The 16,284-nt window shown below is 33.6% G+C and overlaps 2 protein-coding genes across 3 annotated transcripts; one reads left to right on the top strand and one right to left on the bottom strand.

The window, feature by feature from the left end:
- Positions 1–224: 224 nt before the first annotated feature.
- Positions 225–3,647, bottom strand: LOC144567818 (putative F-box/LRR-repeat protein At4g00320). 2 transcript variants are annotated; one of them, XM_078318001.1, is made up of 5 exons: positions 3,448–3,647; positions 2,395–3,363; positions 2,102–2,275; positions 684–1,040; positions 225–644 (listed from the first exon to the last, which is right to left on the bottom strand). In XM_078318001.1, the coding sequence occupies exons 2-5, from the start codon at positions 2,893–2,895 to the stop codon at positions 567–569; spliced, it is 1,110 nt and encodes a 369-aa protein (XP_078174127.1). In that variant the 5' UTR covers positions 2,896–3,363; positions 3,448–3,647; the 3' UTR covers positions 225–566. The 2 variants fall into 2 exon arrangements, with proteins under 2 accessions (XP_078174127.1, XP_078174126.1); XM_078318000.1 differs by lacking the exon at positions 3,448–3,647 and having other exon boundaries at positions 225–1,040; positions 2,395–3,044.
- A 2,140-nt stretch (positions 3,648–5,787) lies between these two features.
- PAD2 (proteasome alpha subunit D2) lies at positions 5,788–7,951 on the top strand. Its single transcript, XM_078317707.1, has 3 exons — positions 5,788–6,049; positions 6,320–6,734; positions 7,634–7,951. Exons 1-3 carry the CDS (start codon positions 5,877–5,879, stop codon positions 7,811–7,813), a joined length of 768 nt encoding a protein of 255 aa, XP_078173833.1. The 5' UTR covers positions 5,788–5,876; the 3' UTR covers positions 7,814–7,951.
- The last annotated feature ends 8,333 nt before the right edge of the window (positions 7,952–16,284 follow it).

Here is a 16,284-nt window from a genome sequence, read left to right as displayed (position 1 = left end):
ATACCAACTATGATTACAACAAGATGAAAAATTCCACGCTGAATTATAGTTGGAGGATATATCAATCTACTGATTACTTCATAACAGAGACAGACCATTAATTTCCCTTGGTCGTGATATTTTAATTAGTTCTTAAACTGTTTAATCAAGAAAACAAGCTCGGTATTGGTCATACTACACAAAACAAAATGTTAAATGAATACCAACTTTCCGATACTGACATCATGCCATTTATAATCACGTGTATAATATGTAAAAGCAAACTTCAACTAAAAGTATAAAACCCAGTTCTAAACCAAGTAGACCATTGAATATATCATCTGACACATCAAACTCAACGGGCTCCTCTTTTGAGTTCAATACAAGGTAATACAGAAAATAAGCACGGTTGAATAGCAAAATCAGACCTTTCAATGGAAGATCCTACCCGCACAAATTATTAATGTACATGAGAAAACAAGTCTAAAATGAAGGTTTCTATGCAAATAGCATCAGTTTTGTCAATCATCGTTGCAAGAGTTCTCTTGAAAAGCTTGCCACAATTCACACCAGGCTACAATCTCAAGTTACATCAAACGACATAATTTTTCTTCTTTTTCATCCATCTCTTCTCCATCTTCTTGATTTCCTTCCTGTTCCTCCATCTCTTCTCCATCTTCCTGATTTCCTTCCTGTTCCTCCACCTCTTCTCCTCTTTGTTCTACATCTCCTTCTTCCTCTTCTTCTGCTAAGCCTTCTTCACCTTCTTCCCACAATGCTTCTCCTCCCACAACATCATCACCATCACCGCCGCCATCGTCATCATCGTCACCACCACCACCACCACCACCACCACCATCATCATCCTCTTCCTCTGCCTCTACCGTTGCTAATTCCAACTCCATCTTCACAAAACGCTGCTTGTACCGAAACAACAGATTCTCTACTTCATCTAGTGATTCATAAATGTGCCCCTGCTTGCTCTCAACCAACTGACAATTTCCAAGTTCACATACTAACTCCTTCAACTTCTTCAAAAGTTCAACTATCTCAGATAAATCCTACAAAAAAAATTAATAATAGTAAATAATGATTAATAATGATGATGGAACAAGAACAGCACAGACAAAAAAATAGGGTTAGAGGGTGGCATAGAACAGCAACGGTTATGATAAAGAAAGAAAATGGACAAAGAGATACATCTCAGCATCTCCTAATCCCCCTAAATTATTTCATCACAATGACTCTCAAATAGATTCAAGAGAACCAAACATCCGATTACCATCCAGAGTGATTAGGACACACAAGTGGGTTCGGAGGGGTTGGAGTCGCAAAATGTCGACAATGGTTTCTTGAGGATTTTACAGTGACAGGCCACATGAATGAGAGAGAGGGAGAGGACATAAAAGGATATGGAGAGAAACATTGCAAGGCATTTATACTGATGCAATCTGTAACTTATTAAGGGGTAAGTAGGTCATTTTGCACAGCACACTACTTGGAAGGGAATGGCATACCATCGTTATGAGGGATTCAGATTATCTAGCAATCATTACTTACCATGCCAATTCCTTTCCAAGTTTATCGAAGGCAAGAAAGCTACAAAGTCCTACAAATGCCTAACAACTGCACTAAGATAGAAAATTCCAAATATCTCAGGAGGATCCTTTAATTCAACACAACATGTGTTATTACAAAAAAAAAAAAACATTGGTCTCTTTAATAGACACAAGAAAACTAATTGCCCAAGAAACAACTAAATTTAGATGTTCAGACTGTTCTACGACGACAACAGATAATTTGATACCATGCGGAATTACAACAGATGAATTCAGTATTCAGCCCAATTCAGACTAAATTACAAACTGAAATAAAGATTGACATGTAGCTTGACCTTGCAACTTCACAAATTAATTTGCAGGATAAACTTCATCAAAGAAACAACCTAATAGGAACATGGTCTTTCATTTTTAGGCAGTATCAATGAGGCTAGGTGATGAACTTTTTTCCTAGTGAGATTTTGTTTCCTAAATAAAATAACAAAAGAACAAAAATAAAAGAATATGTGCAAAAAATCTGGTATAAACAGCTAGGCCCAGATTTTGGAGTAAAAGATAAGTACCCTGCAACAGTAAAAGGTCAAGTTCTCCAAAATTGGTGAATGCCGGACGAGACGGTCTATCATATCCATGCAAGAAAGCAGATAACCAATCAGATAACCATCATAATTCTCGAAATGTACGGCCTTCAGATTCTCAAAGTACGGACAGTTCTTGAGAGCTTGTTTTAGCATACCCTTCATATAAAGTAAGAGAACCAAAATTAAATAAAGAAACAAATAAATAAAACAACAATTGTCCAATACAACATTTTTAAATCATAAAAGCACTCGGCATAAATTTGTAAAGTGATTACCGCAGCTTCTAATTCATGAAGAAATACATCAAGGTTTGTCATTCTTGAAAGGCCATTCAGGATCTTGGCCTCGCTATTATAGAAATTTGTCTCAAATTCATCATCAGTAAAAAAGCAAACAGATGCTTTAACTAACGATGACATGTTTTCGAAAACAAAACCTGCAGTTTGGGAGGACATAATGGTGACTTTCAAATACTGGAGACTTGGAATGGAAACCCAGATCTCCTCGAAGTTACAGCAACCATCTAAAACTAAACTCTTAAGGTTGCTACAAGATATCTGAGAAAGGTTCAATCCACAACAAAACAGCTCCAACTCTTCAAGCTTGGGACAACCCAGTAGAAGCTTGCTCATGAAATCAGCTTTGATTGTAAAATAACCTAGGTTTAATCTTTTCAGACTCGGGAGATTAACCAACTTTGGTTCTAGGACTTCAGCTCGATCTTCTTGGTCAACTTGTAGCTTCATCTCCTCTAGAGATGAGCATGTAAAAGCCATATCAGGCACTTCTACCTTGGCATAACTAGGTCGCACATATATAGACAGCACCTAAGGGCTCTGCTGTAGGACGAGACTAATCCACCTTCTCACAGGATGACCATGATGGTGATATTCTTTAACTTGAGACTTCCAGACCAGCGTGAACCTATCTATCCGTAGACCTCGTCGTGAGGCTAAAGCAGCATTAATTAACCTGACGAAGTTCTCGTGGCATTCTGATTGTTCATTTATTATATTTCCGTATTCAGTAGGAATGAAGATATCCTCCGACAAAAAGTCAGCAAAATCAAAATCGAGGACCGGCACAGAGGCCCACACGTTCCTCCATTGCTTTGAAAGCGTCGACGTCCTTACTGCCTCCTTAGTAGGCAAGTAAGACAAGATGTGTTCTAGTAGTGAGTCGGGCAAAGCACTTATCCTATCCATGCCCGTCATCTTGCTGCTTCGATAGCAACTCTTTATACCCTTCAAAGAACCATTCTTGTATTAGGTGCAAATAGATCAAACAAGACGACCAGTATTAAAGAGAAAGTGATCTATAGTCTATACCTTAAAACGCCTGAAACACGGTAGTCGTTGCAAAGAATCGAGCCCCTCAATTTAAGTTGCTGGCGTAGTGGCGTTAGGGTCTTATCTTATGGCGTTGAGAAATGCACGATGTTTCAAAGACTAAGCACCTCCTTCAATTTGCTAGGGTTAGGATTTTAGTGGTGAAATTCAACTTCCTTTTCAAAGTTCCACTTCAAGTAATTTTGAAGCGGAACCTTGGAAGGAAGAGGGGTAAACAAAAATGAAAAAATTGGGGGCATAAGGTGAGCTTTTGAATAATGACTCAATTTAATTGGGCTACAATTTTTCATGGACCACGGTGTTTATCTAGAATTACAGGCCTGGTCGAAGGTGGGGCCTCCTGAGCTCGGTCACTTTTTTGTTTTAATTTTCATTTGGAAGAATTGTTCGTAAACTCGCAAAGTGATAAACGTAAGACTGGTCTCTATTTCCATTGTTATGACAACCGTAAATCTTTATTTCCATCTCTTTCTCGGAAGCCGTATCAAGATTATTTGGGGGTAATCTAAAAATTTTATACGAAATTTATTTAGTTAAGTTATGTTATTTTCTAAACAGGAATTTATTTCAGTACTAGATATTTAAATTGCAGACTTCCTCGCATTTAGGAATTATTGATTTGATCAGTGTCCTTAAGAGTATCAAATCGGAACTATTAGAATTTTAAGTATAATTAGATTATCTTTAATTCAATTTGGGTATTCAAGCTGGCTATGGTCTGTTAAACGCTAACTCCAATGGTGCAGTGAATAACCAAGATGGCTCTTTCAAATTACCAGACCAAGGTGGGGCAGCGTAATCCTGGAAAATGAAGGGCTCCCAGTGCAGTATGGACTACACTATTGCAATGGGACCTCGGCTTTTCAGATGGAATCAGAAATAAAAAAAATAGAAATGATGCGTGTGCATGCTTATTAGGACAAGGTACAAAGAAAAAAAAAATGTCAGGTAGACTACAATAATTTTTGTTCAGATAAAAAAAGAAGAAGAATGAAGAAGACATTTCTTAAACAAGACAAAAAAAAAATTATCAGTTATATGAAAAAGGAGAAAATAACCTTTTGGCCAATACAATGACGAATTGGTGCTTACCCACGTGATTGTGAGTATATATTATAACCAATGGTTTAAATAGCGTTTATCGCGAAATAGCGTACGGGTTAAAAAAATCGCGCTATGCTCAAATAGCGGCGCTATAGCGCGGAATAGCGCGCTATAGCGGCGCTATTTGGGCATAGCGCCATAGCTTTTTTGGTTGGAAAACGCTATAGCGCCGCTATAGCGCGCTATTTAAAACACTGATTATAACTAATTTCTTTTGTTTATATTCCCTAAAAAAAAATTCTTTTGTTTATTATAAAATCGGATCGAAATTTTTCAGGGAGTCTATTTAAATTAAAAAAAAACGATGTTAATAGGAAATGGGTTGCTTTAAGATGGGTGCTATGAAGATCTGAACGGTTCTTTTATTTCACATATAAACTCAAATTTTGAAATATCAAGAGGATGTAAATTCTAGGGTTGTTGGATGTTTCGTTGGATCACTTAAAGCGGATTGCCATAGATCCCCATAGATCCCCGTAGGCAAAATTTTTCAGGGGTACGTTTGGATGACACAGGAATAGCGCTAATTCAGGAATAACAGCTATTCCTGGCGAGCTATTCTCAACACAGCACGTTTAGATGAAAAAAAAAATGATATTCTCAACAAAAGAATAGCTCGGGTTAGCTGCTATTCTGCTATTCCTATGAAATGTTGGGTTAGCAGCTATTTCGAATCCAGAAATAGCTACTATTCTGAGCTATTCCTTGATTCATCCAAACACACTTTTTGACAGTGTTTTAGTTTCTATAGCATATAATTATTATCTTGTTACAAACATTGGTAAAATCCAGAATTTAATCGAGACCTAGTAAATAAAATTTTAATCCACGTTAATTTTGGCGTTTGATATGTCAAATTAAAATAAAGTAGATATTTTATCATTTGTAAATATTGATCTTTTCGTTCTTTGATTATTTGGAAGCACTGATTTGAATTTTTCACAAAGTAAAAAGGTTGAATTTTTTTTCAAAAATATATGTTTGTGTGTTCTTAGCAAAAGAAATTTTCTGTCATCTCCTAAACCAGGACCGAAATTTGCCATTTTTGGGTTTATAGCCCACATATCGACAAATAGCCATGCTACGATGTAATCTGGACCGTCCATGCCCACTCTAATTCTTACTTTAGATCAAGGCCTGGTAGGTCCGCAATCGAGTTGAGCCCAGCCCAAATATCCCTTTTCTTCTACCTTTCTCTCCAAGCAAAACCCTCGTTTATTTTCACCTCTCTCTCTCTCTCTCGGTTCAAAACAAAAACAGAGAAGATAACAGATCAGAACTAGAAAAAGAGACATAATAAAGCAATGGCTCGTTACGATCGCGCGATCACAGTTTTCTCGCCGGACGGCCACCTCTTTCAGGTCGAGTACGCGCTCGAGGCGGTGCGCAAGGGTAACGCCGCCGTCGGCGTGCGAGGTACGGACACTGTCGTGCTCGGTGTCGAGAAGAAATCTACGCCTAAGCTCCAAGATTCGAGGTATCCCTACACTCCTTCTCCGTCTCTCCGATCTTTCCCCCTTTGTGCTTGTTAGGATTAATCACGGTTCTGATCCATACTTACTGTTAACTTCTATGCATCTTTGAGCTGAATTTTTCCAAATGTCCAAATTCAATGCTACTTAATTGAGTATTTGGCGATTTCAAAACACCCGTGGTAGGTGCATATATCTGGTCTATAATGTCCCAAAAGGGTATGAATGTTATTTCTGTTGTTTCAATTTTGTCAATTTCTGCCCCATTTTTCCAGGAGCGTTCGTAAAATTGTAAGCCTAGACACACATATTGCTCTTGCATGTGCGGGTCTCAAAGCAGATGCTCGTGTCCTAATAAACCGGGCCCGCATTGAGTGCCAGAGCCACAGATTGACTGTTGAGGACCCAGTTACAGTTGAGTATATAACTCGCCACATAGCAGGCCTTCAGCAAAAGTACACACAGAGTGGTGGGGTCCGCCCATTTGGGCTTTCAACTTTGATAGTGGGTTTTGACCCATATAATGAGAAACCCTCTTTGTATCAAACGGATCCCTCTGGAACCTTTTCAGCATGGAAGGCCAATGCCACTGGAAGGAACTCAAATTCCATGAGAGAGTTTTTGGAGAAGAATTACAAGGAAACTTCTGGAAAGGAGACTATTAAGCTTGCAATCAAAGCTTTGCTTGAGGTTATTTTTATTTATTAATCATCTAATATTCACAATGAATTCTATTTGCACGCAGTAGCATTTGTTTAAAATTCTACCTAAATAATATGCTACATGGATCTAATTTCTGTATGTTCCATATGAGAAATTTTTTCTATTGTTGCATGCTACCTAATATTCTGTGATGCTTCTCAAATTCTCAAAGGCTGTCACTTAAGAAGTTTAGAAACTATTACTTGATTTGCCTGCTAATGCTTTATAATTTAATACATTGAGGTTTAATCAACCTCTATATGTTGCTGAGCTTTGCTCAGATGATATATTTTACTTTGCTTAACCTTAGATAATGTAAGTGTAGTGCATTAGTGTTAGATGCCATCGCTCATGCATATTCTAAGTATTAGCTTGAGAACTTAAAAAAATAAATACAATTCTACTGTTATCTTCTTGTTTATCAGTCAATTCCAGTATTTATGTGGTTGATATATAAGTGCGATGGTCTTTAGACTACTTACCATATACCTTATTGATAATTAATTAAATTATCATTATTCCTTGGATAAGTTAAAGCTTAAGCCTCAAGCGCAGACTTATAAGTTCAATTTTGCCTAAACTTAAAGCAGTAAAAAATATAATAAAAAGATAAAATTGTGGGTCGAGTCAATATCAGGCAGATACTTAAGAAAAGTTTGCCAGATTTCCAGGACCAGATCCATACTGATACGGCACCAGATTATTCTTCCATAACACCCTAAGTATAACATTATTATGCATCATAAGCTATCTTTTTTTTTTCCAGGAACAAGTGCATGGCATTTCTGTTTAATTCTGTATCACAAAACCTCGTCAACATTACATTTTGGAAAAAATTTGCAAACCTCTTCTTTTGTTTCCTCACTCTCTCATGTTTCTCTTAATAGGTTGTGGAGAGTGGAGGGAAGAATATAGAGATAGCAGTGATGACACGCAAGGATGGATTGCGCCAGCTGGAGGAGGCTGAAATTGACGAGTATGTTGCTGAGATTGAGGCTGAGAAAGCCGCTGCTGAGGCTGCCAAGAAAGGTGGCAGCGCCTCCACCTCTGCCACAAAGGACTCCTAAACACCTCACTCTTTATTATTTTAGATTCTAGCGTGGTGTTTCTGTACTAGTGTGCCTTTGTTTTTAATTTTGACTGTGTTCATTGGGAACAGTGTTGAACTATATGTCATACTCCTTAATTAATTGTTGTGTTATTTCTTTCACGGTGCATTTCTAAGTCTCTTTTTTTATTATGTGTCTTAATTATAAGCTGGTAATGTATTGTCAAGGAGAAAAAAGATTATAAGCTGTCAGTTTAGTTAATTAGCTGAGTATTTGTGTACTTGTGCTCTGAATAAAACCTATGAACCTTGACCCTGTTAAGAATCACAAGAAATGCACCGTCGCTATTCATTTTTGTCAAAGGAGCTGTCAGCCTGTCACTACTGTTTGTCCAATTTCATTTTCGTTTTAGAGAAGCTCCTGCTTGTATATCCCCTCCCAACCAGGCCTTTTAAGCCCAATATCTCGAATATCATCTGTTTCCTATCATCTAAACATGTGTTGCTACCCTGCACCTTATTCTACACAAGCAAACATTTCGTTGAGGTGTTAGTTCGCATTATAGATAATTTCAGAGAATAAAAAAATTTCAGAAAATATAATACCAAAGAATATCATTTCAGAGAAATTTGTCATTATTATGTTTGGTTTTGCATATTGTTCCCAAATATAGTCCCACAGGTCTCATACAAACAGTGGTGACTGGAGTTGTCCGGTGTTTGACAACTTGTTATTTCTGACGTCCCCTAAAGGATATATTTGTCAAATATTAATGGATGTGTTCACTGTTCAGAACATTTTTCATGTGTCTCGCGTCACGAAACCAAAAAAAAAAGGTTGTTAATTATCAAATTAGACATGTCTCTCTTGTTGTGAAGCTTCATTCAGAGTTTCTGCGCTCCATACAGTGATTTTGCGCTTTCTTGATATTTAGCTGGAGAAGTACTAAACTAATCAAGTGTCCGAACTTAGTATTTCAGAGTAAACATCCATTTTTTATTGCACTGAGTTGAAAAATAAAAATAAAAAAAATCATTAATGATAGGATTCATGGAAAGCTAAATCCGGGGGAAAATTTGCTTCCAAAGAAAACAGGTGACCAAAAACCTGTTTTGAGGTAAACAATTTTTTTTGCCTCAGTAATATAATAATTGAGATAAGCTCAGTGTGTATCTGATTTTATCCATAATCAGCCAACATTTACGCATCCTTCGAAAGATTTAATCTCGAAACAGGTAAGTATTTTTTACCGGACTTCTGTTTCCTCGTAAGGCTCTAGACCGAAATTTTGATATTTACCATTAAAAAAAAAATAATAATAAACCATGATTTCGTGGAAATTCCATTTTTATCATGGACGCAATCTATCGTTGCGGACACCAAAAGGTTGAGGCTGCCAAAAAGTGGAAAAATGTATTGGTTCCGGCTCGATCTCGACACCTTTTGGTGGCCTCAATGATAGGTTGTAGCCACCATTTTGGTGGCGCAATATGTTGTTGCGCCAATGATAAAAATGAAATTCCCACAAAATCGTGGTTTATTAGTTTATCTCTTTTTTTTTAATGGTAAATATAAAAATTTCGGGGCTCCAGGCTATGCACAAGGTCTAATCTCTTGGTCATGTTATGAGTTCCTGCTGTGAAACGACCCAGTAAAGTTGGCCGGGTAATTATCTGAGATGCAATGGCAGTGATTATGTATAAGACATCAATGGATCTTTACTTTATTTTTTCTTCCTACAGTGATGCAAATTTTGGAGGCAAGATACGTAAAAAGTAATTATTAGTTAATTATGTTTATATGGCTTCTTATTTTTACCAGTATATTGTTGTAAAACAGTTGGCATTTCGATATAATTTTAACAACAATGCACTCCATTAAACTTTAAAGAGACAAATTTTCATATACCTTGCTGGTAAAGACAAAAATCAGAAATCCAAGTATACTAAAACAAATAGAGAAGATTTGTTTCTCACAAAAAAAGGGTAATCAATCACTGTTTGGGCTTCTTAGTTGGGCTAGTTTTAAAGTCCAGTTCTCACTGAATCTGTTTTTCGGGCCTGTAGTACTGACTTGTTCAAAGTTCTGATACGGATGTGGTCGTGGTCGTGGTCGTGGTGGAATAAACTCTGCTGCTTTTCTATAAGAAAAACAGCAGGCTGTTTTTCTGAATCTAACTGTTCAAATTTGTTGAGATTTGTGCATAAAAAAGTTTTTTTTTTATAGAGATACGTGAATATAAAATTTTGAACGGTTAGATTCGGAAAAGCAGCAGATTCATATCCGGTCGTGGTGCATATGCGAGTGTACTAGTGTAGTGTGCAGCGAAGCGCTGAATCAATATCATCTGAGATGAGATGAGATAACATAACATTTCTATTTAGATTCGGAATTCCAGACCAATTCGGTCCGAGGTGGAATGCACGGGATCCCTTTAATTTTTGTTACCTCAGGAGATGTGAATTCGCGAAGCACTTTCTTCTAGCTTGATTTGTAAATGGGACTCCATTTTATGAACAATAAACAATAATGCAATGTAATTACAGTGTAGTTATTGATGTTTTAATCAATACAGATCTCATTTTAAGTCATAAGGTCATTAAAAGTAGAAATTATTCACGTAACACTATCATTTAGAAAAAAAATATGTGAGTTAATTTTAAATAATATACCATTTTGTCAGCAAACAAAAATAATTGGAAATAATTTATAACATGTACTGTGCGTTTTATGGCAGCACGTGGAGATTTTTGTGCGAAGATAACACTTCCAAATTGCACTATAGCACATTATGTGCAACTATTAATATTTTTCATCAATTCAAGTTTTATTTTAAGTCATTAAATCACAGAAATAAGATTAATTTCCTACAAAATGTCTTCTACATTTATGCTAATTTAGAATGATTTGAGAACTTTTCTGCGCACGGTATTGCAGTCGAAAGATGTTAAGTGCATCCAATGATATTTTAATTAATACATGTCACATTTCAAGCCATAGAGTCGTCAAAATTAAGTAATTAACAAACGAACCTTGTTTTGATGAATTCAAATCAATATCACATCAGCCTCTCTGAATTGAAATCTAAAGATACAATTGAAATAAGCACTTGAAGAATTGGTGGATAAAGACTTTTCTTTTCTTTTTTTCTTTTTTTCTTTTTTTTCTTTTTTTTCTTTTTTTTCTTTTTTGAGGAAAGAGCTGGATAAAGACTTAGTGCGGATATGATTCAAATTATAACCTCAAAATTATTAAAAGAATAATTCTTCACCAGCATTTATATGCTTATTGTACTTGTAGATGGCGATTTTAAGATTAAATATCATTTCATTTCTTTATATAATTACCTATAGCAAAGTAAAAAAACCAAGATTTCAGTTCGAATCTACACTCTTGATAACGGTTAATGACAATATAATAGTCATCGATAGTTATATATAGTCTCTGTATATATGATTGTTAAGAGTTGTAATTAGCTTGTGATTTTACGGGAAAAATGAGCGTGTAACGATTAATAAACAGCACAACGGTTATCTATAGTTACATTTTTTTTTTTTTTTTGGTGATTTTAAGGAGAAATAAATGTGTAATAGTGAAAAACTGTCATAGTACTGGTCAGTGACCATTGACCCTCCAACAAATAGAAATTGATTTGTTATAATTATAACGGTTATATAAATATAACCTTAAATGTTATACAATAACCGTTACAAGCTCTCTTAATCAGTACAACGTCTAGGAATTATAATGTTTGTTGTCTCTGTTGTAGATTATTCTCCTCTTTTGCCTTCCAATTAGTTCCGTCTCTCCTTCAGCTATATATGTTGATTTTGACTGATACATTGATACTAAACAAATTAATAAAGTTCTTTCAGACATCTCTTTCTTGAATATATAGGTCTTGAAACTTTCTATTCTTAGATCTTGCTGGTTAATTATATATTAAGTGTTAATTAAAGAAATAAAGCTTACACAGGTTATTGTGATTTTTTTTTTTTGAGAAAATGTTTCTGTCCACTGGGTTTTGTCCACCATTTGTCCACAACCTTATCCACTCTCATCTAACTGTCTTTTTACAGTATACAAGATTCAATTGAAAATTTACAGTATTATTTGAAAATTTTACAGTGTACGAGATTCAATTTTACAGTATATATTTTACAGTATGCAAGATTCAATTGAAAATTCTACTGTATACAAGATTTAATTTTTACAGTATACAAGATTCAATTGAAAGTTCTACTGTATACAAGATTTAATTTTACAGTTCTGCTGATTCAATTTTACAGTATACAAGATTCAATTATAAATTTTACTGTGTAGAAGATTCAATTTTATAATATATAAGATTCAATTGAAAATTTTACTGTATACAAGATTCAATTTTACAGTATACAATATTCAATTTAACTCTAACTGCCAATAACTTCCTATAACTGTAATTTCCAAAAGTACAGTTTGAAAGTACATTTATTTTGTCATGTTGTGCAAGTTGCAAACTTTTTTCTAACTATCATGGGACCACTTCAAATAGTTGCTGGATGTTTGTGATTAACTGATATATTTTATGTGATATATTGTATAATTATACAGCATGTAGAAGTAATTTTACAGTATTCGCGCAAGTCAAAGCTGTGGACAAATGGTGGACAAAAAGCTGTGGACAATTAGACGCTTCCTTTTTTTTTTTCCTTTTCACAAGGTCAGTTGTTGTCTCTTATCCCCGCTGGAGTCGTACAATATATCTATATAGCTAGGAACATCTAAACAAAGAGTAAATAAGATTGATTCTCTAAGCAAAATTAGTTGTTGGTTCATTGTCCATGGATATTTATAATTGTAGTGTCAGATTGGCGTCGTAGTCAACATATTTAAAAATCCGAGAAGAAATTAAGTCATTACGACTTGATGTCAATAAACTTGTACTAAATTATTATAGAGAATAGTTCAAATTTCTTTACTTTTGTGCATGTATTCGTTATGTCTTTATTTTTAAAACTTTAATAACTTAAAATTTAAATTTAAATGTCAAAGTGTAATCTTTAAATGTGATATGAATTATCTTATCTATATATGTAAGAGATTTTGATATTTCACCTTTGTTTTGTTTGTTATCAAGAGTTTGTAAAAACACATAAAAACACATAAAAACACACTGATGTGGATAATTTCCGAACATTGAATTTTCAACTTATTAATTTGCATAAAAACTAAATTTAAAAGTGATAATTTTTATGTGTATATAGAACAAATAATATAGATCAAACTTAAGAAATTTATTTTCACATTTAAGTTTTAAATTTTAAGTTATTAAATTTAAAAAAATGTAGGTATAATGGAGACACAAATATTGAGGTATTTGAATTTATCTTGTACTATATATATATATGCATAATAAATGCTAAAGTAAAGAAATTATTGGCATTCCTATAACACTGCTAATGATAACAATACATATATGTGTCGTCACTATTGTTGGTGTCGACATTTTGATATAATCAACATCTAAAGTGTTAATTTCTTAAAAAAAACAGTGTTAATACCTATAACACTGCTAATGATAACAATACATATCTGTGTCGTCACTATTGTTGGTGTCGACATTTCGATATAATAAACATCTAAAGTGTTAATTTCTTCAAAAAAAAAATTTAACACCTTATAACACTGCTAATGATAACAATACATATCTATGTCGTCACTATTGTTGGTGTCGATATTTCGATATAATCAACATCTAAAGTGTTAATTTCTTAAAAAAAAACAAGTGTTAATGCCCTATTATCATAGGGCAACCCAAAATAATAGTCTCATTTACAAGCGGAACATTTATAGCAATAATTATGCCATTTTTGCAAAAAAAAAATTATGTACTCCGGATCAATAAATCATCCTCAAATCTTCAATTTAATTTGAGAGGTTGGTATGTACGTAAATCTAATTTTGTATAATATGATTATCGGAGGCTTGCTAATTATACAATGGCACACAAGTACACAACTAAGGTTTAGTCCACTCGCAGGAAAATGTAGTTCATTAGAAATTGGACGGTCAAAATAAACTGTTAACATAATTGAACAGATTCAGAAGATTACAAATATGAATATGTACTTCAGTACTTGGAAACTAATTTTTATATTTTTTTGGATTTTTTAATTTTTTTTTTAATAAGTTGAAAATCAATACTTTCAAATAATTCAAAACCTTTAGATATGATGATTTTGATCTATCTAAAATGAGGAGGGCTGCAATACCTCATATCTTTTGTACCTTATTACGTTTTATATTTAATATTTTTATTTTTAAAATCCAAATTGTTAATTCAAACTGCTCAACATCATATCCATACTAAAATAAGTTTGAAAATAAAATTTTATAATTTTTGGAATTTTTTTTATTTTTTTTAAGAAAGATACAAAATCATTGTTTTTGGACTGTTCAAAAATAGGGATTTTGTATCTATCTAAAAAATAGCAAAAGAGTTCCAAAAATTATAAATTTAGTCTCCAAGCATACTTTAATATGGATATCATGTTGAGCGGTTCGGATCAACAAGTTTGAACTTTGAAAATGAAGATATCAAATGTAATGCATGATGATATATGAAAAGCATGAGGTATTAGAACCCTACTCATTATAAAATAACAAACAACAAAATTTAAATGTAAAATTTGATATTTATATTAATTCAAATATATTTTTATATAAAGATCATTTTGAACAGTTGGAAAAGAATGTTTGATCTTTTTAAACAGAGATATTGATTGTAGCACAGACTTTCGCACTTTGTAAAGTACCGCCCAATCCTAAATCAACAAATATGCATTTTTTAATTGGAAGGTCGCAGGTTTAAACTATTAAAGGATATTTTTTTGTAGATATATAACATTAGAGTACTTAATTATGTATTTATCTGAAAGCCGAATACAGTCAAATTGCTGATGTAGCACAATTAAAAAGTTCATCACATTTTTTGGTGGCATGAACAAGTTGCTTGTCCTGATGTGGCACGGTTAATGTCAATCATAAATCATGGTTTGATTATAGAAAAATCTGAGCCCAAATACTTAGAATACACAATACTATAGTAAAAGAATGTAGGCCCAAAAGGAAAAAGCAACGACAGTGATGTCAATATGTCATGCCAAAGTAAACGGAGCCTAATCAGCACACAAAAAAAATAAAAGGTTCAAAAGTGCATCCAAGTAGGAAGCCACTTAACCCACTGCCGGAAATTTTAATTAATTTTTTATTTTTCTTTATTGGTTTCTATTATTGGAAGGTATCTGAGGGAAATTTTTTATTCATAGAAATTAAGAAAAAGGTAGAGAGAGAAACAGAAAGAGTACAGTGTTTGTTATGTTGATAGAAAGATCGGTATAAATTTTACCAATCCTAAAAATTAAAAGAGTTTAGATAGGTAAAAATTTCACCGATCTAAACATTCAAATTCTGTCAATACATGCCATGCATTGGTCCATGTATACGCATCTTGAATTTCTCAAAATGAAATGATTGGTTGAAGGTTTTGATCGGTAATTTGTTTACCGATACAACATATATAAATATTGTTTAAATGAATGACTTGTGACAGTTTGGTATACAATTCAAACTTTGACAATAGCACAGTCAAATCAAACAGATATTTTAATATAACAAAAGAGCAATTTTTGATCGGTGGAATTCTTACCGATCTAAACTCTTTTGATTTTTAGGATCGATAAAATTTGTACCGATCTTTCTATTAATATTATAACTGTTGTACTCTTTCTGTTTCTCTCTCAACTTTTTTATTAATTTCTATCAATACAAAATTTCCGTATCTGAGACATGTCTGTTCCAACTTAAATGTCTCATTTCTCATTCTATCCACTGTGCACAAAGAGTTAAGCGTTCACACAGCGCATATTAACAAAAACACCAAGTACTAATTCAGCGGTCAAAGATGCTGGAATTTGAGAATCAGAACAGGTGTAACATGATTTGGTATTTTCTAAACAAAAAAAATACTGGAGTTTTAGTATCAAAATGCATTTTTTTTTGCCAGGTATATTAATCTGTTGTTTATCTCTACTGCATGAGTGTTAAGTGTTAACGGTTACGAAACGAATCATGTAGAAGCATAACGGATAACGAAAAAAACTTTATCTTTACCCATATTTAATAAGCTAAACAGAAAAAGTTTTACCCGTTATGTGTGTGTATATGTACATATATACAACATGTATACATATATATGTGTGTATGTGTATATAACACATGTATATGTATATATATATATACACATTCAAATATATGTACATGTGTGTGTCTACGTATATATACATACATACATATATATAGCACGAATCCACTTACAGCATCTTACAACACTTTGGTTTTGCGATTTTCAAAGTTCAAATAGTGGATCCAAATTGTTAAATATGATCTCTATATTAAAATGTGCTTTAAGATTAGAATTTATATTTTTTTGAATTTTTTTACTATTT

Source organism: Carex rostrata, chromosome 16 (assembly GCF_964058835.1).
Source record: "Carex rostrata chromosome 16, lpCarRost1.2, whole genome shotgun sequence".
NCBI lineage: Eukaryota > Viridiplantae > Streptophyta > Magnoliopsida > Poales > Cyperaceae > Carex > Carex rostrata.
Note: the sequence above shows the minus strand (reverse complement) of the source record. Positions and strands in the feature narration are given on the sequence as shown.